At 37.7% G+C, this 27750-nt stretch overlaps 1 protein-coding gene across 5 annotated transcripts in view; it reads left to right on the top strand.

Annotated features, from left to right (window-relative positions):
* Fars2 (phenylalanyl-tRNA synthetase 2, mitochondrial) overlaps window positions 1–27750 on the top strand; it is a 440323-nt gene that overhangs the window by 277773 nt on the left and 134800 nt on the right. For 4 of the 5 annotated variants that reach the window (XR_011372252.1, XM_070024637.1, XM_070024636.1 and 1 more), the window contains exon 6: window positions 23875–24026. The exons of the other annotated variant lie outside the window; for it this stretch is intronic. Coding sequence is in view for 3 of the 4 variants with exons in the window: in XM_070024637.1 (XP_069880738.1) it covers window positions 23875–24026 (152 nt within the window). In the remaining variant the exon portion in view is untranslated. The remainder of the gene's footprint in view (window positions 1–23874; window positions 24027–27750) is intronic. 5 annotated transcript variants of the gene reach the window in all.

The following is a 27750-nucleotide window of genomic DNA, read 5'->3' as shown; positions in this document are numbered from 1 at the left end:
AGGTGAAGATTTAATGGGTTGGCCTTGGGCAAGCACTAAATGAAAGCTAGTAATATGTTGTTAATCTGGTGACTGTTTTCAAAAAGTTTACTAAATGATCAAGATAATTATCACATCTTATAAGATGTTTTCTAATTTATAAGAGTCTTTAATGCAGACTGTCCCCCAACTTACATTGTTTTGGCTTATCATTAGAATGATGTAGAAGTTGTAGGTAGAATTCAGCAGAAAATAGCCTTTTACGTTTGGAATTTGGATCTCTCTATGAACTAGCAAAGTTGGGCAGAGCATTGAGTTACAAATCCCAGTCGGCCCCGAGATGACCACCATGAATCTACATACTGTGCCATTAAGCTTAAATACAGTAGGTTCTATGTATGGGTTGTTTTTTCAATCTCAGAAATTTTCAGTTAACAGTGAGGTCATTAAGATATAATACCCACTGGAAATGAAGGAATATCTGTACATTTTATCCCATTTAACTCATCATTGGATGAGGAAGGGTATCATTTTGATTCCATGGAGGAGCTTACTGTGTATACTGTTTGAGGGTCCTGAGAGACCGGAGAGGAGGCAGTACCACTGTGAGTTTGGGGTATTCAAGCTCACCTCCAGTATGCAGGATTTTGTGGGACTGCTGTAGATTATGGAGCTGAGAGACTGGGAGTGAGATGCTGCCATCAGCGCCTCCTCTCCTCTCTTTACCCTCTACTTTGGAGCACAGTAACTTCCACACTTCACTTTGCTCCATCCGCAAAATCTGGATGGCACCATCTGCCTTTCTGAGCAGTGACTTTGGGAAATGAAAGTTTAAAAGCCTTTTGCATCACCTGCAGATAACCCACACATATTAAAGGTTTGGGAGAACAGAAGAAATCTCGAAAGTGTGGCTTCCTGGTTGATCCCTGTTTTCAGAAATGTTGTTACTCATTTTATAGAAGGAAATTTAATCATTATTGGGCTTGGGCTTGTATGTTTCTCTTAGTTGTTAGCTGGCTTGCTCAGAGCCTTAGTGAAATGACCCAGGGTTTATTTGAGGTAATTCTAAAAAGCTCTTTTACTGATTCCAGAGTTAAAATTATATTTTTTTAATTTTGGAAATACTCAGGATTGAAATTAGAGCCTCACTCTAGTCCCTTTTTTACTGGTTATTTTCAAAGTAGAATGTATACCTTGGCTATCCTGGGCTGAGTCCTTCTACTGGTGTTTCCCTGTGATACTAAGAATAAATAGTAGGCCTATAACTGTATCCAAGACATTGATTGAGATGAGGTTTCATGAAATAGTGTTTGTCTCTGGCTGTCTACAAACTGATTCCCCAATCTTAACCTCTCAAGTAGCTAGACTGCAGCCACTGTACCCAGTCCCAGATAGTTAAAATTCTTAAACTGACAAGATACCTGGAGTCATTGAAGAGGCAAAACTTGTGATCTGAGAAAAGGTGAAACCTAAGCACTCTGGAAGAGTAAGAACATGAAGTTGTTCACCAAATGCCTCTGCAGGGGTCTCTTCTTTCCTCTGAAGGAAAATGGCAATCCTGGAACTAACCAGGAGAATCGAAATTTGGGCAATACTTGGTCTTTTTAATTTATTATTTAGGAAGGACAAGCCTCACTAATTGTTTCTATCAGGCTTCCTCTGCCTAACTTGACTAAACTCAGCACTTCAGTTTGCTTGACAGTGGCCCAGGTCCTTCATGATACCCTTCTTGCTACTCTATGAGACGTTTTTGATTAGACAGCAGCATGTGATATGTAAAGCAACTTTTTGCAGATGAACAAACTAGACATAAAGAGCCAGCAGTCACATAGTGTCACATGTACCTAATGAACTTTCTTATAGATGGCGCTGGATTTGGATGAATTTGGCGCAAAAAAAATAATGTTTCGGGGTGGGAAGGTGGCTCAGTGGTAGAGCGCTTGCCTTGCATGCATGAGGCCCTGGGTTCGATTCCTCAGCACCACATAAGCAAAAAGAAAAAAAAGCCGGAAGCGGTGCTGTGGCTTAAGTGGTAGAGCGCTAGCCTTGAGCTGAAGAGATGAGGGACAGCGCCCAGGCCCAGAGTTCAGGCCCCATGACCGGACTCCCCCCCCCCAAAAAAAATAATAATGTTTCACATTTCTTCCTAAAGTGAAAAACTTGAACTCATCATTGTCTTGTTCTTTGGTATAGAGTCTGATATAAACAACTAGAATTTTATTTTAAGCACAGTAAACTTATATTTCAAAGAAAACGCAGTTATATAACTGGTAGCAAATACTTTCTTTCATTCCTCTAGGTGGCTAAGTATTTATATATTTTTCCTTTGATTTTTCTTTTCTAAGTAATATTAGTACTTAAAACTATATATTGTTTAAATTATATAATATAATAGTACAGTGGATGCCGATAAAGAATGGTGACCTGTCCCTGTCTTTTCACTTGCATGCATTTTTCTTCTCCATCACACTCCCTTACCTCTGGGGGGACCTGACCTTCCACAGAGCAGCTGAGATGTTTATTTTCTTCTAAAAATTTGGGTGGTCATACTTATCCATTTTGTTCACTCTCCATTTCTACCCTACTGTTGACCTCTAATATTAAACTATTTTCCAGAAATAGAAAATCAAATATTTTAAAAGGTAAATAGGCTGAACCCACTTATCTTGCAGATACTTAAGTCCTATCCACTGTAGGGAAAGGGTTCATTGCAGAAAGGCAACTGAAATATGCGAATTCTTTGGTTCTGTGCAGGTCAGGAAGAAACATTATAGTAGAGACATAGAGTCTGACCCTACCAGAGCAATGTGGTAGAAGGAGGAGTTTGAGGAAGAAAGATGGAAGGTCAGATCCAAAAAATATCTACCCTATGGAAAGAAGCTTTAGTCCAATTCTAAACAAGCTATTGGAAATTGTGTGGCTTAAATTCCTTCAGTTCATTTTTGTTTTGTTCATTTTCGTGAAACCTGGAACTGTCAGATCACCTCTCAATATGACCTCATTGGCTAATTAAGCCTTAATATGAGTTTTGGTGAGGACAATATAAAACAAGCGTTCACAGACCTGGCTTTCCCTTATACTCTCAGCTTCTTTGTTATGTCTTTTTTTACCTAGGACCTCCTCTCACTTTAAATGAGGAAGATAAAAGACATATATATGTCTCATAGTAAGCATGATGAGCTGGGAAAAATTCACCTAATATACAATGATAGTATAAGACATGAAGATATACACAAGAAATTCAATCAAAGGTTTAAATAACTAGGTAAAGCACAAATATTTTATCTTTGAGAGGAAAAAAATTATATGAAAGTAATGTTTCTTTTAGGGAAACTAAATTACCTTATATAAAAAGAAATGAAGAGAGATGAAAGGATGAAGTCTTTGATAAATTCTAAACATGTCAGGAGTGAGAAATTACTATTATATTGTTGTGTAATAGTAAAGGGAAGTGCTTAGTTTTAGAGGACTTCTGTCACTATATGTTTATTGTTTTCTTGGTTTTTTATTTTATTGTCAAGGTGGTATACTGAGGGGTTACAGTTAAATGAGTCAGAGAAAGAATACATTTCCTTTTCAACAGTTTCACTCCCTCATTCTGTCCCAGTTTTCCTCTACCAACCCCCCCCCCACATACACAAAGTTGTATATTTCATTTCTAATGTAGTGTATAGTGGATTTCATTGCTGAATTGGGTCACCCTTTGTCCCCATGTTTCTGTGCTACACCTTCTCCCCAAATCAAATAAACTTACATACAAAACAAAGGGTAGAGAAATACAAAACAACAATGGAAGGGAATGTCCCAAAGAAAAAACTGTAACAACAAAAGAAAGAACAAAAACAAACTGCAAATGGTGTAATAAAAACCTGCCTATTTCCATTTGTTGGAGTTCATTGTGATAAGCATCATTTCATATGATCATATGTACATAGCTATTGAGCCCTTGTGATCCTCTCCTAGGAATAGCCTCCTTTGTTCTCACTTTGTGAATGTTTAGAGTCCTGTTTATCATGTGTAATTATTTGTCTTTCACTATCCATTGCATTTACTTGTAGATTTTTAGGCACATTCTAGTTGTTACACTTGAGGGAAACCATGCAGCCTATGTTTCTTTGGGTCTGGCTTACTTTGCTTAGTACAATTTTTTCCAAGTCTTTCCATTTCCTTATGAATAGGGTAATGTCATTCTTTCTGATGAAAGCATAGGATTCCATTGTGTATATATACCACATTTTCTTGATCTATTCATACACTGAGGGGCCTCTGGGTTGATTCCATTTCTGGGCTATGGTAAACAATGCTGCAATGAACATGGTGATACTAGTGGCTTTTGTGATGAATTAGGTGCCCAGAAGGGGGATTGCTGGGTCATAGGGGAGCTCTATGTTGAGTTTTTTGAGGAACCTCCATACTGCTTTCCAGAGTGGTTGAACAAGTTTACATTCCCACCAACAGTGTAGTAGCATTCCCTTTTGGCCACACCCCCACCAGCATCTATTAGTGTTAGTTTTCTTGATAATGGCCATTCTAATTGGGGTGAAGTGGAATCTCAATGTTATTTTGCTTTGTATTTCTTTTATGGCCAAAGATGTCGAACATCTCTTCATGTGTCTATTGGCTATTCCTATTTCTTCTTCAGAGAAGTCGCTTTTTTTAAGTCTTTATCCCATTAATTAATGGGTGATTGTTTCTTTGAGGATTTGTTTTTCAGGGGTTGAATTTTTTGAGCTCTGAGTATATTTTAGATATGAGGCCCTTGTCTGATGTATAGCTAGTAAAGATCTTCTCCCATTCTGTGGGCTATCTTGCGAGCTATGTCCTTTGACCTATAATAACTCTTCAATTTGATGCAATTCCATGTGTCCAGTCTTTCTTTGATTTGTTGTGATTCTGGATCTTTATTTAGGAAATTTTGACCTGTGTCAAGAAGCCTTAGTGTTTCTCCATCCTTTTCTGTAAAATTTTCAAGGTATCTGGTATTACATTGAGGTCTTTGATCCATTTAGAGTTGATTCTGGTACAAGGTGATATATGAGGTTCTAAGTTTAGTTTTTTACATGTGTATAACCAATTCTGCCAGCACCATTTGTTGAGAACTCTGTCTTTCTTCCATCCTGTGCTTCTGGCTCCTATATCAAATATTAGGTGGCTATAGGTGTGTGTGAGTTCATTTCTGAGTTTTCTGTTGTATTGCAGTGGTCCTCAGGCCTATTCTTTGGCAAGTACCAAGATGTTTTAATACTACATCTTTGTCATAGAGTTTGAAGCTTGGTATTGATATTCCTCCAGCACTATTCTTCCTGCTAAGGATTGTTTTTGCTATTCAGGGTTTTCTATTATTGCATAGGAATTTTGGATTACATATTCTATATCATTCTAGAATGTGGTGGGGATTTTAAATGGCATTGCATTGAATTTATAGATAAGTTTTTTTTCAGTATTGCCATTTTCACAATGTTAATCTTCCCAATCCTGGAGCATGGAATTTTTCTCATACAGGTCCTTCACATCTTAGGTTAAGTTCATTCTTACAGGTTTGTTGTTGTTGTTGTTTTTAGGCTATGAAGTTGCTGTCTTCATTTCAGTATGGATTTTGTCATTGTGAGCAAGCAGACGAACTACTGATTTTTGTGGGTAAACTTTATTTCCTGCTACTTTGCCAAAGCTTAGATTAGCTCAAGTAACTTGGTAGGGTTCTTTAAATACAGGATCCTGTCATCTACAAAGAGGAATAGGTTTCCTTCTTCTTTCCCTATTTAGATCCCCTTTATGGTTTGTTTGTTTTTTTGTTTGTTTTTTTTTTATAGGAATTGCAGTAATATCTTGAAGAGGAGTGAAAAGAGCAGTCATCCTTGTTGTCATTCCCAGTTTTCATCATTAAGTGTAATGCTGGCTGTAGTTTTGTCATTATAGCCTTTATTATATTGAGGAAAGTTCCATGGAGTCCTAGCTTTTCCAGGGCTTTTATCATAAACTGGTGTTGAATCTTGTCAAATGCTTTTTCTTCATCTATTGAGTTGATCAAGTAGTCCTTGTCCTTGCTTCTTTTGATATGTTGAATTAGATTAATTGACAAAGTACATTGAACCAGATTTGCATTCCTGGAATGAGTCCCATTTGATCATAGTGTATGATTTCTGTTGTGTTTTTTTGTACTTTTTTATTGTAAAAATACTGTACAGAGGGGTTACAGTTACATGAGCAAGGTAATGAGTTAGTTGTTGAATTTGATTGGCCAGAATTTTATTGAGAAGTTTTACATCAAAGTTCTTCAAAGGGCTGAGTCTGTAGTTCTCTTTAATGAGTCCCTGTCTGCTTTGGGGATAAGATTCATGCTCTATAGGATGAGTTTGGCAGTTATCTTTTGCTTTTAATTTTACTGAAAAGTTTGAGAAATATTAGAGTGGATTCTCCTTTGAAGGAATTATAGAATTTAGCTGTGAATCCATCTGGTCCTGGGCTTTTCTTGGATGGGTGGTCTTTTTTTGTGTGTGTGCCATTTCTACCTCATTACTTGTTATGGGTCTATTTAGTTTATTTAAATCTTCTTGGTTTAGTTTGGGTATATCAAGATTTGCTTAGCAATTCTTCCATTTTTTCCAGATTCTTGATTTTATTAGCATAAAGGTTTGCAAAGTATTCCCTTAGAATGTTTTAGATCTTTCTTGTTTTTGTCATGATGTTCCCATTTTTGTCTTTAATTTTATTCATTTGGGTGTGTTCTCTTCTTTTTTTAGCCAGATTTGATGAGTCTGTCGATTTTGTTAATTTTTTCAAAGAACCAACTTTTTTGATGGTTCTTTCTATGATATTTTTGGTCTATTATTCATTCATTACTTTTTAAAAATATATATTTTTTTATTATAAAGATTCTATACCTAGGGGTTACAGTTACATGACTAAGGTAATGAGTACATTTTCTATCGAGCATTGTTACCTCCTCCTCTGTTTTTCTCCTGCCATCCCTTCCCTCCCATTTATTTGTGATTTAATTTTGATTATTTTGTTTTTCTCTACTGGTTTGGGATTTGGCTTGTTTCTCTATTTCAAGGAACTTAAGTTGCATCGTTAAATTGTTGATTTGAGATTTCTCCAATTTATTGATGTAGGCACTCAGAGCTATAAATTTTCCTCTGAGTACTGCCTTTGCTGTGTCCCAGAGAAGCTAGTATTTTGTAAGTTTTTTTTTTGATAAATTACATAAATGTTTGAATTTCATTCCTGATCTCTTTAATGACCCACTATTCATTCAACCATGTGTTGTTCAGTCTCCATGAGACTGTTCTATGAAGAATGTTCTATGGTGGCTTTTGGTGTTGAGCTCTAATTTTTTTCAGTTATGGTGTGACAGAATGCAGGCAATGATTTCAGTGTTTCTGAATTTGCACACATTTGCTTTGTGGCTAAACTATGTTCCATTTTAGAGAATGTTCCTTGTGCTAATAAGAAGGTATATTCGGATGTTTCCCTGTGAAATATTTTGTAAATGTCTATTAATAGTTGGTCAGAACCGTTATTTAGTTCTAAGATTTCTCTGTTTAATTTTTGCTGGTTTGATCTATCAGAGGCTACAGTGATGTGTTACCTCAAAGATCAATGTGTTTTAATCTGTACATGTTTTTAGGGTAAGCAGTATTTCTTTGATGACTTTGGGTGCCCTGTCATTTGATATATAGATATATAGATATTTAAAATTGTTATATCCTGTAGGAGAGATCCTTTATTAGTATGTATTGTCCTTCTTTGTCTCTTCTCACTAATTTTTATATGTTTTTATTGTAAAAATACTGTACAGAGAGGTTACAGTTACATGAGTAAAGTAGTGAGTACATTTCCTATGGAGCATTGTTACCTCCTCCTCGTTTTTCTCCTCATGAATTTTAACTTGAAGTCTATATTAATATGATATTACTATTACCTGTTTATAAAGGCCTGTTTATGGGAGCCATTTATTTAATAGATTTCAGTCCAGTCTGTCTCTCAGAATATCTTTGTTTTGTGGGAAATATGTGTCTCTTGAAGACAGCAGATGGATGGATCTTGCTTTTTGATCCAGCTATTCAATCTATGTCATTGAATTGGAGATTTATTGAGAGTTTGGACTGAGAAGTGTTTAATAGTTCCTGCCATGTTATCCACCTTCTTAGGTGCTGTGCCTCCTCATTTCTTACTATATATATCTGCTTTTCTGATAAGGGGCCATTTCACTGCCAATACCATGTTCTTGTTAGTTTACTATATGTAATACATTTTAGTATCTTCTGTAATGCTTGTTTGATGCTTGTTTCAATTTTTTTGTTGTTGTTGTGAAAGACTTTTATTTGTCCCTCTGGTATGAAGGAGAGCTTTGGTTGGTAGTTGTTTTCCTTTAAGGAACAGCATACCTCATTCCAGGCTCTCCTTTTTTTTAATGGTCTTTTCTGAGAAGTCTATAGTTACTCTGATTCATTTTCTTTTATAGGTAATCTTTTCTCTCTGACAGTTTTATGGATCTTTTCCTTGTTCTCTATTAATCCTGTGCAGATTACAATATAGCAATGGGATTTTCTGGTCTGATCTGGTCTGCTTGGGGTTCTAAAGACTTCTTGTGTATGATTGTGCCTATCCTGTTGGATGTTTAGGAAGTTCTTCTCTAGAATTACATTAAATGTATTTCCTATCACTTTAACCTCCTTCTCTTTACTTTTCTTAATTCCTATTAGTCTTAAATAGTTTTTCTCATTGTTCCCTGAGACTCTTGTAAGGACGTTTTGTATGTGGATTTGTTCTGAATAATTACCTGTCCTTTCTCACTAATGTCTAGTTCATCGTCAATCCCAGAGATTCAGTCTTCTATGTTTTCCAAGCTGCTGTCAAGATTTTCTACTTCATGTTTTATTCCCCTGCCTTCTAATGAACTATTTTTGATGGCTTTAGTCTCTATTGAAGATTAGTTTTAAGTCTTGTATGTACTTTGTTACCTCCTTGTTTGATTTTTCTTCTTTCATATCCTTTAGCTGAGTGACTAGTTTCTTCATTTGACTTCCTTTCCTTTTCTGGGAATTCACTTAGCTTTCTGTTTGTGGATTCCACAAAATCCTCTAATAATTTGTTGGTCTCATCACACTCACACATAGCCCTGTACAGACTTTCCATTCAACATATTTATCAGCAGTGTTTTTATAGCATTTGAGAATGATTTTTAGATCTTTCATTGACTGTTCCATTTCCTGGTTATTTTGTGTGGGAGTTGAGGTCACTTGCCTTGTCCTTTTCCCTGTGCTTCTATGGTTTATTCTGCCTATTTGGAGACAAAAGCAAATCCAAGACCACAAAAGAACACAATTTCAAGGAAAATAAAACAACCTAGAGCCCTGTAATTGCTCAGCCTTTACAAGTTCAAAATCATAAATAGATAGTCCACTATCTAACTCTCCTTTTGTTTGTTTGAGGAGATGTATTGAGGTTCAGAAAAGGAGATTATATGTAGTTTTAGCATGTGTGCCAATCTATTGTTAGCAATAAAATTATCAGGACCAAAAGGATAACAGAATGAGCCAATTAGATAGTCAAAATGGAAACAAATACACTGTAACTTACAGACAAACAATTAGGCATCAACAGACAAAAGCAAAGGAAGGAGAGAAAGATCAGAAATAGAAGAAAACAAATTAAAGTTAAATGTTGAGAGACATAATGAAAAATAGAAGGAGAAGCAAATAAGAATAGAGGAATAGGGGCTGGGAAGGTGGCTCAGTGGTAGAGTGCTTGCCTTGCATGTCTGAAGCCCTGGGTTCGATTCCTCAGCAAAAAGAAAAAAAAAGTCGGAAGTGGCGTTGTGGCTCAAGTGGTAGAGTGCTAGCCTTGAGCTGAAGAGCTGAGGGACAGTGCTCAGGCCCAGAGTTCAAGCCCCATAACCGGACCCGAAAAAAAAAAAAAAAAAGAATAGTGGAATAAAGAAAGGAAAGGAATAGAAGGAAGAATACTAGGACCCAAATTAAATTTTTAATTATAGATTAATAATAATAATATACATTACTAAGAAAAATAGAGATATAGAAAATGGAGCAATCAAAATATTGCCAGAGTTAAATATGCACACAGCTAAAAAAGAGGCCTAGTAATTTCTGTAGACTGTATATCTAAGACTAAACAGTACCAGTGAAAAAGAGAAAGAAAAATAGATAGAATAAAAGGAAGGAAGGAAAGAACTGGTTCTCCAGTTTGTTTGGAGGACATTGTGTCTCCTGAGGTCTGCTAATTCAGTCTCTTAGTGGAGACTTTGATTTCCTTGTGGGGCTCAGCTTTTCTTGTGATATAGTTGGATTCAGAGCCTTCTTGATATTGGCTGTTACCTAGATTCCCTACTCAGGCCTGTCTGAACCTTACTTATAACTTAAAGTGAACTTTGTTTGCATGGCCAGAACAAAGTTCTTCCCTACTAACTTGGAGCCTTTTCAGGTCTCCTCTTAACCTAACATAATAGGAGGGGGAGTTGCTTGAACAGGAAGGACATCACTGTTATGTGCCACCTAGAATCTTTGCAAGGTACTTGGCTGTGGGTGGTACTAGGATATATCTGGAATCAGTGGCTTTCTGGGGTGGGATAAGCAGGGGTCTAGCTCCAGAGACCCTCATCTTAGCCAAGCCTGAAATTGCCCTAAACTTTTACAATTTGTCCAGGTTTTTTTGCAAATGAGATTTTAGAGACTTTTGTTTTTGTAATTCCAAGGTGGTTGGCTGACCTTGAGCTGATGTGATGAATTGTATCTGCATCCAAATGTTGCTGGGCAACCCATTCCTGGTTTTTCAATTCTCATTGGAGGTACATAGAATGTCCACAGGCTTGGCCACCACTCCTGTCTCAGCATTACTACCACTGGTGCTGCTGCCTCTGCTGGCAAACAATTCTGTCTTCTTATGCAGGCAGTTTATAATGTTCTTCGTTGGTTTAAACCTCTGTATAATTATAGCTTACTTGGCCTTCTAGACATGGAAAGACTGGTGGCTCCCTAAGACTCTGCTTCTACACCGAGAGCTTAGTTGGTTCCCTGTTACCTTTCTACCACCTTCTTTGAACTTCCCATGTTTATTGTTTTCATAATTTTTTTTGTCAACTGTGGGACTTGAACTCAGGACCTGGATGCTATGAGTTTTTTCATTCAAGACTAGCCCTTTACCACTTGAACCACAACCACACTTCTGGCCTTTTGCTGGTTTATTGGCAATAAGAGTCTTACAAGCTTTCCTGCCTGGGATTTCTTTGAACCATGATCCTCAAATCTCAGCCTCCTGCATAGCTGGGATTTCAGGCATGAGCCACTGGTGCCCAGCTCTTATAAAAATTTTTATTTAAATATAGTGCATAAACTATACAATTTGCCCACACAAACTCAGAAATTCAGTGATTTTTTTAGATTATTCACAGATATGTATTTCCAATCAGTTTTAGATCATTTTTGTCACTCCAAACTCAATGTTTGGTACCTTTATCCTACATAAATATTTAGTCAGATATTGTAAGGCAGCAAAGGAAAGAAAGCTCTGGGGTTTCCAAAGTCATATGGGATTCTTCATTTTAACAAAGAGGCTCCATTTTTTTTCTTTCTTCCTTACTTTTATTAAGTTAAAGAACTTACCTTCAGGCAGAGGCCTTAAAAGCTTGTTCCAGATTCCAGAAAACCCACAGAGGGTATGAAGCCACCTTCTTTTTTTTTTTTTTTTAATATTATTTTATTTTATTTGAGAACATACTGTACAGAGGGGCTAATGAAGCCACCTTCTGCTGTGTCATCCATACCTTACTCATAAGGATAGCCCTGTGCTCTTCATTTCCATGCATAGTTGAACATGATTTGTCTTCAACAAAGCATTCCAGAGCTTTAAATTAAACTAAAGAGCACTCAGAATGGTTTGAAATTCTATTTCTGCCCTTGAGAGTTCATTAGAGTTGAAGTTTACAATATAAAGACATTAATAATTAATTGAATATAAGGTTCCAGAATTATTGTTCCACATGACTCCAGTATGGAAACACTTCGTTTTCTGAGACTCTTCAACAGGGAACAAACATTTCATCAAAAGTTAAAAACAAATGTGGGAAACTTCCTGTTAAAGATGAGAAGAATGTTTAGAACTTGTGAGTCTCACACAGTCTCTTGGTGAAGAAACAGAACACATGTTGTCTGGATAGGAGCTGTGCCCTCCTCTGACCAACACAGTGTGGGCCTAGCACTCAGCAAAATTAACTAAAACTAAAAGCAAAATACTGGAACAAAGTGAGAAAATCTCAATAATGATTGAGACAGCATGGAATCATGACTTAACATGAATTCATAATGCGCCAAACCAACCAGCCAGATTTAATAAGTGGTTTTTGGTTGCCAAAAGGAAGAGATAGAATTAAAGGGCTGTCAAACATTTGGATGTAAAACAAAGTATTTACAGTGCATACTGTTTTTATAGGTATGATTTGTAAGTTAATTTAGGTAAAAACACAATCACATGGACTGTAAACAGAATAAAGGTCTTTATATATCAAGATAATTAGTCTAAGAGCTAAATGAATCATTGGAAAAGGAAATGTCATGGAAGGCACCATAGGGATAAATGTTAGATTTGGTCTTATTTACATAATTGTTAATTAGGCTCAATAGACTACTTCTGGAAACAGTAGTAGAAATCAAGCCATTTCCTGTGAGTCTAGTGGGCCAAATGTTAAAATCCCCACCAAATGTTATCTTGAAATCCTAACCCCTAAATGACTGCTATTAGCAGGTCATGTCTTTGGAGGTTATCAGGTCATGGAGCAGAGATCTCAGGAGCAGGAGTAAGTATAGGGAGAGAAGAGGCATAAGAGCTTGCACATACAAACTTATAGCTTGTGCTCTTGCTCATTTATGTCCCCCTTGTAACCATGCGAGGACATAGAGGATCCCTGACCACATGGGCATATTGAACAGAAGCCTCCCAAACTGTGGCAAATCTGTGCTTGGTGTTTAGGCCCCTGGTCTGTAGTATTTTTGTTATATCACAAACTAAGACAAAACCCTTAGTTTTAAATGGGAGTTCTTATAGCATAGGATTAATAAACACCACCTGACACAAGTAGACTGGCACTAGTTTAGATCATTGTTCTACACTTGATGGCCTTTTGACTGTAGGTGGATTAGTTAGGGACTCTAATCTTCATTTTCCTCAGGAGCAAAACAGTACAGTAGTATTGGCTGTTTTCTAGGATGATTCTATGTGTTGATGAGATGCTGTACATCAAATACCTTAGCACAGTCCCTGGCAGCTCACCCCGGGAATTATAAATATTGTTAAGAATAAAACCAGTTGTCTACTTAGGATACTGAGATCTGAGGATTGCATTCAAAGCCAGCCTAGAAAGATAAATGGAAGACACCCTTAGCGCTAATTAAATAAATGGCAAAGTCAGAAGTGAAGTTGTGGTAAAAAGCTAGCCTTGAGCAGAAAAAGCTAAGTAAGGGTCCTGAGTTAAAAAGAAATAAAACTGGGCGCTAGTGGCCCATGCCTGTAATCCTAGCTACTCAGGAGGCTGAGATCTGAGGATCGCAGTTCAAAGCCAGCCTGGGCAGGAAAGTTTGTGAGACTCTTTATCTCCAATAACCCACCAAAAAACCGGAAGTGGCTCTGTGACTCAAGTGGTAGAGCACTTGCCTTGTGCTGAAGAGCTGAGAGACAGCACCCCAGGCCCAGAGTTCAAGCCCCACAACGAAAGAAAGAAAGAAAGAAAGAAAGAAAGAAAGAAAGAAAGAAAGAAAGAAAGAAAGAAAGAAAGAAAGAAAGAAAGAAAGAAAGAAAGAAAGAAAGAAAGAAAGAAAGAGAAGGAAAGAAAGAAAGAAAGAGAAGGAAAGAAAGAAAGAAAGAGAAGGAAAGAAAGATGGAAGGAAGGAAAGAAGGAAAGAAAGATGGAAGGAAGGAAAGAAGGAAAGAAAAGAAGGAAGGGAGGGAAGGATGGAGGGAGGGAGGGAGGGAGGGAGAGAGGGAGGAAGATAAAAAAAAAATCAAGGATTTTAAGGCTGATCAAGGAAGAAAAGCAGTATACAGTCATCCCTTAACTAAACTTAGCCAACATTAAAAGCTGACCAAAAAGCATCTTGAATACTTTTAGAACTCTGAAGAGTAGGGGAAGCAGAGTACCTCCCTGTTTGACACACTTCTCCAAATTAAAAACAAATAAGATAACTTAGCCTAAAGGGAACAAAACAAAGATGAAGACTGACTTAATGATGATTGACTAGTACAGAAAAATGTGCATAATCTGTTATCTTGTCTTAGAAACATTAGAAAAGAGAAGGGGAGCTTGCAAAATACATCTCATGTAAAAGCACACTTCCCTTGGATAAAAGTATATTGTGCTATGCCATGTCACCAGCTGACCATGAAAGACAATCTTGAGAATATTTTAGATATTCAAGGAGGGGCAGGGATGGAATGGAAAGAAGACAGCTTATGAGGCATTTAACCTCAAAAGGTCCTGTAAATATTAAATATTGCAAATATTTCAGATAACTGGATCATGGTCAACCATCACATATACGTGTTTGTTAAAGTGTGCATGTGCTCATGAATGACTTCATGGCAGCTGTGTCAGGAGTGCTGAAGCAGGTGCTATCTGAAGCATCTGCACCAAGTTGACCTCAATCAGGTATCAACCCTCAACAAGGTCAGAGCCTTACCCATCTGACTGGTCAAGGTACAATAAGTTTATTTAGTTTATTTAGGTAGTTTATTACTTACATAGATAACAACAGAAGGAGGAGAAACCTAAGGTTCCAGCTCTTACACACTAAAAAGGGGCTACTCCAAAGCAAAAGGAGAGTATGTGGGTTTGTTAGGTCTATTGTAATCACCCACCCCATACAAGGTGACTGACATGTGAGAGCTATATTGTCTTACAGCTCTCAAGGCTGAAAGTCTGAGATCATCACACCAGCTTCTCTTCCAGCTTCTCTACCTGTTGGCAATCTAACATTCTTTTGGCTGACTACATATCACCCCCAAGCTCTAACTTCATCTGCATGTTTTGTTTTCCCTGCAGATGATGAGAAACTGCTTCTTATGACAGCCTCACAGGGGGACAGGGGAGGGGCAGGAGCAGGCCTCCTAAAAGCTACCAGCAGTTCTGAACATGAAAATGTCACAAGCACTCTGTGGAGATGCAGAAGACCTGCAGTCAGGCCCAATCACTGGGCCTATGAGGATGAATGCAAGGTTGCCAGAACACTGAGATGAAACCATTCTACATCAGAGCTGGTAGTGCAGAAATGGAATCCAATCCTAATCTGGCTTATTCTTGTTGGTTACTCCTTGAGGCTTGCCATTGTCCAATACACTAAATTCTTTTGCCAAGAGATTGTTGAGCTAGAGGTATGGTTCAAGTAGTAGAGTGCTTACCTAGCAAGTTCAAGGTCCTGTTCAAACCATATTCCTAGGTGAAAAAAATGAAACAAACACTCAAGAGGTTTCTGATCTTGGGGGAAAGAAATTATGCTGCATTATCAATGGTTCAAAAGAAGTTAGACAAGGTAGAAGGATGTCAATCTGAGGCAAACTTAGAGGAAGATAGGAGGCCCTATCTAAAAACACTAAAAAGAAAAGGGCTATCATAGTAATAAAAACAGCTTGATACTGGCACAATGATAGGCCTGAAGACCAATGGAATAGAATAGAAGACACAGAAATGACCCTACAGAACTATAGCCATCAAATATTTGATAAGGGAGCCAAAAATGCAGGATGGAAAAAAGACAGCCTCTTCAACAAATGGTGCTGCCAGAATTGGCTATACACCAGCAGAAAACTTAAGTTAGAGCCTTCTATATCACCTTGCACCAGAATCAATTCCAAATGTATAAAAAACCAGAAAATATTACAGGAATATTTATAAGATTACTCTGAAAATATTACAGGTAGGGGTAGGGGAAACATTAGGCTCCTTGACACAGGTCAAAACTTCCTAAATAAAGATCCAGAATCACAACAAATCAAAGAAAGACTGGACATGTGGAATTGCATCAAACTGAAGAGTTTTTACAAGGCAAAGGGCATAGCTAGCAAGATAAATAGAAAGCCCACAAAATGGGAGATCTTTACTAGCTATACATCAGACAAAGGGCCTCGTATCTAAAATATACTCAGAGCTCAAAAAATTCAACCCCTCAAAAACAAATCCTCAAAGAAACAATCACCCCATTAAGTAATGGGATAAAGACTTTTAAAAAGTGACTTCTCTGAAGAAGAAATAGGAATGGCCAATGAAGAGATGTTCGACATCTTTGGCCATAAAAGAAATGCAAAGCATTTTGAGTTGATGTTAGTGCATGGTGACAGGCTAGGATCCACTTTTAGTTTTCTGCATGTGGCCACCTAGTCTTCCCAGCGCCAGTAGTTGAAGAGGTTATGATTCTTCCACTGTATGTCTTTGGCTCCTTTGTCAAATGTCAACTGACTGTACCTATGCAGCTTTATTTCTGGGTCCTCTAATTTGTTCCATTGGTCTTCAGATCTTCGGGTCTCTTTTTGTGCCAGTCCCAAGCTGTCTTTGTTATTATGGCTCTAAACAGTAGAGTTGAAATCTGGTATCGTGATCCATCCTGCATTCTTTCTTTTGTCTAGAATTGCTTTGGCTATTCTACATCTTTTGAGTTCCATATGAATTTTTGGACTGTTTTTTTCTATTTCAGTAAAGTATGTCATTGAGATTTTGGCTAAAGCCAAAATGCAAGAAGATATGATAAAGTAAACAGGACTCAAGAAACAAAGGACAGCCACGCATTTTGTCATATCATTATTAAATGACTCCATATTCTTGACCATATATATGATAGATATATGTAGACAACGGAGGGAAGACAGGAGGAGGACATAGAATAAGTGGGAAATGGAACAATATACAACAAAGGGACCCATCAGCTGCACTGGACAGGAAGAAAAAGAACTAAGCAACCCAAAGACTGATGGGAAGGGAGGAATGAGAGGGAAAGAGGGAACAGCTTATGTTAAGCAAATGGAAAGAAATGTAAACATCACCTGATGTGGAAAAAATAATTTGTATTGTCAAAGCTCATAGAATTCTCAAACTGTATAGACCATGATAATGATAATGTGTCTTATGAAGATTAAAATGTATCTGTGACTTTAAGTATCACTATTCCACAATACTGTGAAATTTATGCAATCACCTAATCTCAACTTTTTAAAAAAAAGTGAGAGAAGGAATGGGTGACAATGCTGTCAGACACTGTATTCATATACTGTTTTGTAGAATGGGAACTTGTTTGTACAACTACTTAAAGACAATAATAAAAAAAATTTTTAAAGAGACACAAAGCAAAATAACATTGAGATTCCACTTCACCCCAGTTAGAATGGCCGTTATTAAGAAAACTAACACTAACAGATGCTGGTGGGGGTGTGGCCAAAAGGGAATGCTACTACACTGTTGGTGGGAATGTAAACTTGTTCAACCACTCTGGAAAGCAGTATGGAGGTTCCTCAAAAAACTCAACATAGAGCTCCCCTATGACCCAGCAATCCCCCTTCTGGGCACCTAATTCATCACAAAAGCCACTAGTATCACCATGTTCATTGCAGCATTGTTTACCATAGCCCAGAAATGGAATCAACCCAGAGGCCCCTCAGTGTATGAATAGATCAAGAAAATGTGGTATATATACACAATGGAATCCTATGCTTTCATCAGAAAGAATGACATTACCCTATTCATAAGGAAATGGAAAGACTTGGAAAAAATTGTACTAAGCAAAGTAAGCCAGACCCAAAGAAACATAGGCTGCATGGTTTCCCTCAAGTGTAACAACTAGAATGTGCCTAAAAATCTACAAGTAAATGCAATGGATAGTGAAAGACAAATAATTACACATGATAAACAGGACTCCAAACATTCACAAAGTGAGAACAAAGGAGGCTATTCCTAGGAGAGGATCACAAGGGCTCAATAGCTATGTACATATGATCATATGAAATGATGCTTATCCAAATGAACTTAAGGAAATGGAAACAAGAGATTTTTTTATTTTACTTTTTTTTGTGTGTGTGTGTGTTTTTTTCTGTTTTTACCCTTTGGTCACTGTGTCTTATTTCTGTATCTTTTGTCTTGTATGTAAGTTTATCTGATTTGGGGAGGGAAAAGGGGAAGCACAGTAATGATGGAATAAAGGGTGAACTAATTCAGCAGTGATATCCACTAGACACCACATTGTGAATGTGAACTACACATCTTGGAAGGTAGGAGGGAAGGAAGGGAAAAACTGGGAGAAAATTAGGGAGGGCGTGGCACTGTTCAAAAAGAAATGTACTCAGTACCTGACTTACGAAACTGTAACCCCTCTGTACATCACCTTTACAATAAAATTTTTAAAAATAAAAGAAGAAAAGGGCTGGGGGAATGGCTCTAGTAACAAACACAATGCTCTGAACTCAACCCCTAGTACTAAAAAAGAATAATAAATAAGGAAATGAACAAATAAATAAATCAAAAAGAAAAAGGAACTGCAGAGATTGGCTGATTTCTGCAGTTCAATGTCAGTTTCCTGCTCAGAAGCCTACTATGAGGTGGGGATTAGCTAGATGCACCCTCAGAGTTTTCCAGGGTTTCAAAGGGGTTTATAAGCCTAGCTCATTAAATGATCCTCTAAATTTAAATGAATGTTATTACAATGTAAGTAGCTACCACAAGACAAATGATACTCTCTGTATGGCTTTATCATCATAAAATATACCCTTTTCCATGTGAAATGTAGAGGTACCCCTGGGTCAACATGACTTGTTAATGCAATATGTTTGTTATTTTTGATTCAATAGAGTTATGTAAGCTGTCTGTACTTGAACTACTTGATATAATTTTTATTTTAGCTCATAGACTAGTGTTAATTTTGACTCACTGAAATGACTTTTGCTGGGTTTGTGAATCTTAGTTCTGTGTAAATATCTTTATTTGTGAAAATTCAGGAACAAGGCTTTGAATCTGGCATCATAGTTTCAGAGGTCTGTTTTCTCCTTCTCCACAAATTAGAGCCATGATGTAAAGGAAGAGTCAGGTTGATCTTGGTAAATACAACCTAAAAATATGAGAATGGAAAAGTAATAATCATACCTCCTTCTAACTATCCTATCTCCTCCTCATCCCTATGAGTAAGTGTGATACTGAAGTTCTGTGGGTTCCAGGACTGTAACAAAGGGGAGCCTGGCTTAGCCCTCTATAGAGTCAGAACTGAAAGAGCGCACCATGATCTACTGGGTCAGAAGGTGTTCTCTGCTTGAAAATGGCCAGTGGTCAGGTCTATGTGAGTTAGAAGGGAAGCTCACTGCTGGAACTCACCTTTAGCTATAAGCAACATCTATAAGCATCAATCCAAGGAAGAAAGCTGGGCAGAGACATGGCCTCCTTACAAGGAACGGCATCAGTCATTCCAGCCTCACAGCAGCCAGCATTGGGAAAAAACTGGGTCACCACTGTCACCTCTATTTAGGGCCAGGGGTTCAGGTGGAAGAAGCAAGTACCTCTAGAGAAGGGAGGGACATTCACTGTTACCTCCCACAGGAGAAGAACCTGTGCATGCATTCTAGGTTTAGAGTCACAGTCTACATCAACAGTCAGAATCTAAATGCACCAGAGATTAAAATAAATCGAAAGCAGTCCTCAGGCCCTTGAGGAGATCAGTGGAGGAATTATACCTATAAAACAAACAAATCCAGCAGCACATTGTGAATAAGAGGCAATACCAGGCAGAAATGAACTATTAAGTAAATGTGGATGGAAAACTATTGGAACTTCAGAAACAAGTAATAGGTTGAAATAAAATAACCTAGTCTCATTTTAAGGAAGGAGTAGATAAAGAAACAATAAAAATTTCTCTGGTATGATGCAGGAAAAACACAAAGAAGTATAAACCTAATAAGGTCACTTAACAGAAGTGGAAGACAGATTGAGATGCTCTACAATATGTAGTATTACGCTTTCAGAAGAGAATGAAAGTAATATGGTCTGGGAAGGTAGCTCAGTGGTAGAGTGCTTGTCTTGCATACATGAGGCCCTGGGTTCGATTCCTTAGCACCAAATAAGCAGAAAAAGCCGGAAGTGGCACTGTGGCTCAAGTGAGAGAGTGCTTGCCTTGAGCTAAAGAACTGAGGGGCAGTCCCCAGGCCCAGAATGCAAGCCCCATGACCCACCAAAACAAAAGAAAACAAAACAGAATGAAAGTAATGGCTGAGAAGTGAGAGCTGGTCATTTCTCAAAATAGGAACAAGACCTGAACTGCCACCTCCTCCCAACTGAAAACATACTGTGCATACTGAGCAGAATAAAGATAAATGCATATTTGGCCTCATCAGTGAAAAACTGCAGAGCCTCAAAGATAAAGACATAGTACTTCCAAACTGCCATGAAGAGACAGATTACCTCTAGGAAATAGCACGTACTGACAGCAGACTTGTCATCATTACTAATAGGTACCAGGAAAAATTCCAAAATGCTGAGGTGAAAAAATAAAAGTCAATAATTTTGTGCACTCCCAGGTTATCTAAGTAGGAAGGACTACTTAAAGATAATAAAATGTTTTTAATTTTATTGTGAAAGTGATGTACAGAGCAGTTCGAGTTGCATAAGTCAGATGAGTGCATTTATTTTGGAACAGTCTCATCCTCTCCCTCATTTTCTCCCAGTTTTTCCCCTCCCAATTAAAAAAAAAGAAAGAAAGAAATACCAAGAGTTCAAGTCAGGCTCCAGTGGCTCACACCTGTAAACCTACTTACTAAGGAAGTTGAAATTCGAGGATTACAGTTCCAAGCCAGCCCAGTAAAGAAAGTCTTATCTCCAATTCACCACCAAAAAGCCAGAAATGGAACTGTGGCTCAAGTGGTAGAGTGCTAGCCTTGAATAAAAAGAGTTAAGGGACAATGCTCAGGCCCTGAGTTCAAACCATGTATAAGCAGAAAACTAGGAAGGGAGGGAGGGAAGGAAGGAAGGAAGGAAGGAAGGAAGGAAGGAAGGGAAAGAACGGAGGGAGGAGAGGGTGGAGAGAAAGGGTGGGGAGGAAGGGAGTGGAGGGAGAAGGAATGAAAGGAGGGAGGGGAGGAGGAGGAGAGGGAGAGGAGGAAGGACCAAGAAGTTTACATCCTCCTGGAAAACTATTAGGGAAGAATATTCACTGGCAAAAGTGAAAAGGAAATGCTATGTTTTGGAGTTAGTACTCCTCAAAGGCCATGTAGTACGGGCTTGATTCCCAGCTGATGGTGCTGCTGAAATATGATGGAACCTCTAGGAGGTCGGGTCTGTACTGGGAAGTTAGGTCATTGAGGGAGTATCCTTGAGGGGATATTTGGTTTCCACATTCTTCCTGGCTTCAAACCACAATTTTCCATATCTCAGCCTTCTGAGTACCTAGGATTACAAGTGTGAGCCACCAGCACCCAATTCTGCTGAATGGTTTTTAACATTATTTTAATCTTTTGTGAGGTTCTGGGAACTGAATCCAGGGTCTTATGCCTGCTAGGCAAGTGCTCTACCTCAGAGCTACATCCCCAACCCTCTTAGTAATTAAGTTCCTGACAGTTTGAATCAGTAACCATGCATCTGTAATTACTTTCTTATTTTCCCAACAAAGTTAGATTTCTTCTACTCAAGAGCAAGGGCCACTAGGGTATGTGACACATCTTACTTTCCAATCAGTGGAGTGAATGCTTCCTTTACTTAAGCAATTACTATAGATTTGTTAAATTTGTTAGCTTGAAATTGACTGTAAGCCAATGAGTTGCCGAAGGTTTTCTTTTAAACTGCATGGTTTTGGGGAACTGTGTTTATTAAACGCAGTACTATCTGAGAGGATGTTTTCTGGCTGACCACATCCTGTTGTCCCTGAGTTACTGCCAGATGCTTCATTGAGACACCTTCATTCCTATGTGGCTTTGCCTCCCATCAGAGCTCAGGAGTTCGGTGCCTCAGCTAGGATTCATGTAAGGTAATTCATGGAAGAGGATATTTCATGCTAGGTCTTGACAATCTTAGTGTTTTATTAATTTCCCTAAATCCCTATGTTCCTAAGGAACGAAGGGATATCATCAAATGGAAAAGCTATATTTACAGAGATTACAGTATTATCTCTTGTTATTCATTAACCCACTGATCACAGTGTACTGATTTTTCTAGAAGAAAAGCATGAGATATGTATCAGGGATAAAGGATTTTGTCAAAAATTCCTAGACAACAGTTTTGTCATACTTGCTTAAAATATATGTCTAAGACTACACATGGTAGTTTGGAGGTGTAGGTAGGAGGATTGAGGTTCAAGACCAACCTGGGGGATGGGAAAAGATAGGAGTTAGCAAGATCTTATCCCAAAGAACAAATCAGTCATGGTAGGGCAAGTCTTTTTTTTTTTTTTTTTTAGATGGTAGAATATTTTTTATTTTTTGAAATACCCTATATAATTACCATCCATATAATCTGTGACAGCCCTTTGCAAAAGATTATTATCTTCATACTTTAGGCTCAAAAAGTTATGTAAATTGATTAATGTCCAACACTGAGTGGCAGAGCTGGAACTAGTCTTCAACAGAGATGTCCAAATTCTAGATTATGTGACACTTCTTTAAGAGATTTTTTTTTTTGGGGGGGGGGGGTCCAGTCGTGGGGCCTGAACTCTGGGCCTGGGCGCTGTCCTTCAGCTCTTCAGCTCAAGGCTAAGTGCTCTGCCACTTGAGCCACAGTGGGTAGGGCAAGTCTTTAATTCCAATTATAGAAGGCATAGGTCTATGATTATGGGCAGAGTTGGGCCCCTGGCAAAATTGAGACCACATCTTTAAAAAATAAATAACTAAAAGCAAAAGGAGCTGGAGGTTTGGTTCAGGTAATGAAGAACTTATCTGGCAAGCATCAAACCTTGAGTTCAAACTCCTGTACTAAAAAAAGAAAAGAAAACTGCGTTCTAAATTGATGCATTTGTTTGAAAATTGGTGCTTTAGTTTCAGCAAGTGTTTGTGTATGAATATTTAGTTTTTCAGAGCTTTTGCAATTTAAAAGTTTTATACTTTAAAAAATCAATGGCTCATCGAGAATTTCTAGTGATATCAGATTTATCATGTATCACTGCATAAATTTTTCCTTCTAAAAATTTATCTAGCTAAGAGTCCCTTAGAATTTCTTAGTTTCATAATGAACATAGTCCCTTAGAATTTCTTAGTTTTATAATGAATATGTCTCATTTTGGTATTAACTTACTGACCAAAATATATATGTGATACATAGGCATGTATATAAATGCCATATGTTCTAAACCTCTTAATTTCACCTCTTAATAATTTAAACCTCTTAATAAATAAGGGAATTGAGTACATTTGTGCTTACAATATTCTTAAGGCATAACTTCAAAAAAAACTAAATGATCATTTATCAACCCATTCCCTTATTTTAATTATTAAAATCACTAATAAACAATGACTTTACTAATTGAAATAGCAGTTTGACAAGTTTTTACCAATTTCTCAATTAAGATGGCTTCCTTTAAGTATCACAAGAAGCTAATGAATTGCCTATTAATTAAGTCTGAACTTTCTCCTCTAGTACTCTAGTGAATGGGAGAAAGTGAAATATGATCTATTTAAATTGCTTTATACTAAACTGAACTTTAATGGCAAACTAAGTTTAATATATGCTATTGTTATACACAAAGTGGTAAGTATAGTATTCATAATGGAGTTTGCTGATTCTGAATATTGATTTATCTTTATGTACCTTTTGTTCTTGAAATTCAAATATTAAATGTTTTATCAGCATTTCCTAATTAGCCAATTGAAGCCTTATATGAAAAACATATTCTCATCCATCCAACAAGTCCACATATTTTTTTTCTTCTCTTGTTTTCTTAGCCTCTTAGCAAATACCCTGCTGTGACAAATGACATTTCATTCTGGTTGCCCTCTGAGAATTACGCAGAGAACGATTTCTATGATTTAGTCCGAACAATCGGAGGAGACCTGGTGGAAAAGGTTGATCTCATAGACACATTTGAACATCCAAAGTAAGTGAAAAGCTTTCTGTTTTCATCCTTTACTATCTGTGTGACAAATAGCCTATAGAAACATACAATAGATTTTTGCTATAACCCAAGGCATCTGAAACAAAATGTCTTCTGAATTCCAAGTGAACATATAACTTATGAGAAAGCTCTTATATCAGTCATCTTTGAAACATTCTAAAGTGCATTTTTTCCTGTCTTAGTGAATTATATTACTCAGACTATTCTAAAGATGGTTCATATTTTGGTATTGTTTTTAGAAGTAGTTTCTTACCATATCACATCCTGGATATGAAAGAAAGAGACAGGAGACTAGGCCCAGAAAGAAGAATATGGGGACGTGAGGAAGGGAGCTGCTTTATTAGTTTCTTGGAGAATATTTTGTAAACAATTCCCTTGTGACCCAACCTACAGCATTTCCTAGGACTTAACTGTGCTCTAATTAGATAAGATCTACCAACTTGGAGTATGTACAGTCTTATGGGCAGATCAGATATTGAAATAATCACGTGCATTTGAAGTACAATGAGGGGAAAATACAATGGATGTCATCACAGGCTGATTTCACTTAGAACCCAGCCGGGCTTGTTGGGGCATTGAAAATGTCTGCTGCATAGTGAAGGAATAAGGAAGGAACACCCAGAAGGCAGGTGTCAATCTTTGGGGACTATGGCATATACAAGAGACTTCAGTGGGGCAGAGATGTGTTTGTGGGTCAGGCAGGACAAGAGTGAGCCAAGTCTGCAACCCTAATATAATTAGGGTTATATGGGAACAGGAGAAGGGAGTAGTGTGATCTGACTTGTTAGCTTAAATGTCTGCAATCACCAAGTCTGGGCTGACTATCTGCCCTCTTGACATAAACAGGTAGGTCACACCGTCAGGGTAGGATCTCCTCATTTTATCCTGTCGTCCTTTTTTTTTTTTTTTTTCCTTTTTGCCTCCTTTCTTTGCTTTTTAAGTCTTACCATAGATAAAGACCCTCAGTGCACTGCTTTTTGTCTCAAGTTCCACAGTTATCTAGATGACTGATTCAAGTTTATTATCTACTAACAAAGTTACTCAAGGACTAGTAGAAACTAACTCTGTTAACCCCATGCACATTGAAAATTTCCTCTTTTGTCTTTCCAAAATGCCATTGTATCATCCTTCGTAGAAATATTGCTTCACTTAGTTTTAACAAATCATTGCATAGTAGCTAGGAATTTCAATGGCAACATTTTTCTGTGCTAGTAAGTTTTCTACTACTGGCCTCATTTTCTTTTTCACTTTTCTAGTTGATATATGAATAGTATTCATATGATTGCCTTTGGGTCACTTGTGTTAGAATGTAATGTATATCCTGGACCTTCTGTTTGTGTAGGTTGGTAAGAATGGTTGGAAGCTGGCCTGGAAGGGAGGCCATTATCCTTTTTGTTATTGTTGTTGTTTTGTTCAACTACTGTGGCTTGAACTCAGGAACTGAGTGTGCTTTCTCTTAGCTTTTTCACTCAAGGGTAGCTCTCTACCATTGCTTCACTCTTACTTTTGGTGGTTAATTGGAAATAAATTTTTCATAGACTTTCCTGACCTGTCTGCCTTCAAACCACAATCCTCAGATCTCAGCCTCCTAACTAGATTACAGGTATGAGTAATGGGCAGTGGGCATACATTACCTTGTTTTTACAGCCTTAGGTCTAAGGCTTAAGAAACCAACTCTCTTTAAAATTGGCTCATCTCTTTGGTCTAGTGTGCTTCCCTGGCAAGCTATAGGAAATCTCCCCTTACTTACACCAATATCAGTACTCACTGGTAGAGACTTGCCTTGCGCTTCAGATCATAATCCCTAGCTCTGAACAAAAATGTATTTTTGCTAGGGACTTCTGAGGTGTGTCACTCTATGCTTCTTTCCTTCAGTTCCCCCCATTCAGTTCCTCCCATTTGGCTTCTACTTTATCTCTGCTGCTTTTGGCCTGTAAATATATTTTGGAGCTTGCAGACAATATCTGTCTCCCACTTTTACAGCAAAGAGAATGTGTGGGGTATTTTGGGTTCCTGACACTATAGAGTGCCAATTTAGCTCTGGGTTTTTGTCTAGAAGAGAAATTTCCATGAGTCTCCATAGGAAACTGAGTCTTGATTTTACTTTTATATAGGACATAAAATATTAGAACAAAATGAATTGTTTTTTTTTAATTTTATTTTATTTTATTTGAGAACATACTGTACCAAAATGAATTGTTAAGTAATACCTAGTATGCCAAAGGCATATGACTTGTATTTTCCTTTTCCATTCTTGTTAGTATACCGGAAAGCTTCTGGATGAAGAATCAGGATTTATTCTTAGTTTTAGCTTATAGTTTCTTGTTTACTGATGTGGCCTTAGTTTAGCCCTTATACTCTCATTCCTTGTGTTAATAGTAAGGTAACCCCTTGCAGATTGGAAATAACAGAATGTACAAGGTTGTAGAGAGTTTTAAGAACCTAGGAAGCTGGAAGTTCCATTGCACTGGGTACGGGGTAGGTAGGGAATGGTAGATGTGGAAGGGGTGAACCTGAACATTTTTGACTGTAGAAGATATTGATGGAGGAAAACACTGGCTAGCATGGGAAGTAGAGATATTGTGTGGTAGGGAAACCTTTATGCCCCAGAAAGACCAAACACACAGAAGCCATTAAAATATAAAATTGCATTGGATTGTATCAGAAATACTTTTATTATTCATGTCTGTACACACAGCTCCATACTAAAGGATGAGAGGTGAATTTATTGAAGTCCTTCTAAGAAGACTATTTTAAATGAAAGTTGGGAACAATTATTCAAAAATCACCTCTCACGGCATCAGTGACATGGAGTATCTTTGTTCCATTTTCACATAGTACATAGATCATTATGACTATTCACCCTCCTTCCTCTTCTCTGTTTACTTCCCCTGCCCCCTCACTCCTACATATATCCTAATCTGGACATACTTCAACTTTCTAATGTTATTGTTTGTTATTCTGTGTGTTAATTGTCCAAAGGGGTCCCAGAGAAGAATGAAACTATGTCATTTGCAGGGAAATGAGTGGATGTGGAAACATGGTAAGCAAAGTAAGTCAGCCTCAGAAGGACAAAGATCACATATTCTCTCACAAAAATATATCTAGTGTCTATATATTGTATATGTGTCTGTGCATGTGTGTATATGTATGTGTATGTGTGTATGATCAGCTTGATGAAATTTACAGGTGTGAGATACCATGCTTACTTGTGTGTTAAAATAAAGAACCACCTCTGTACAGCCAAGGATCTTGGATCTGGTAGCTCAGTACATATGACTGGAAGTTCTGGTAATGAGGGGAAGCAGAATGAGACTCAGAAGAAAAAAATGTGTGTTCTTCCTATGACTTAGGGAGGAAATATTTAATCTGAAAAAAAATAAACACACCTTGCAAAGTGACATTGATACTGATCAGCAGATCTACACAGCCAATGTGATTGGTCCCCTTAGTCCTGGATTGAGAAAATGCTATGTACTGTGTCATGTGGGATGCTGGTTCTGGTTTCTAAATTATTTCCAGTCTTCTTTCTTTTTTTTTTTTTTTCCGTTGGTTGTAGGACTTGAACTCTGGGCCTGGGCACTGTCCCTCAGCTCTTCAGCTCAAGGCGAGAGCGCTCTACCACTTGAGCCACAGCGCCCCTTCCAGTTTTCTAGTGGTTTATTGGAGATAGAGTCTCACGAACTTTCCTGCCCGGCTGGCTTTG

This window comes from Dipodomys merriami, unplaced genomic scaffold, assembly GCF_024711535.1.
Source record: "Dipodomys merriami isolate MVZ:Mamm:240054 unplaced genomic scaffold, mDipMer1.0.p SCAF_16, whole genome shotgun sequence".
In the NCBI taxonomy this organism is placed as follows: domain Eukaryota; kingdom Metazoa; phylum Chordata; class Mammalia; order Rodentia; family Heteromyidae; genus Dipodomys; species Dipodomys merriami.
This window is presented reverse-complemented; position numbering and strand designations above follow the sequence as displayed.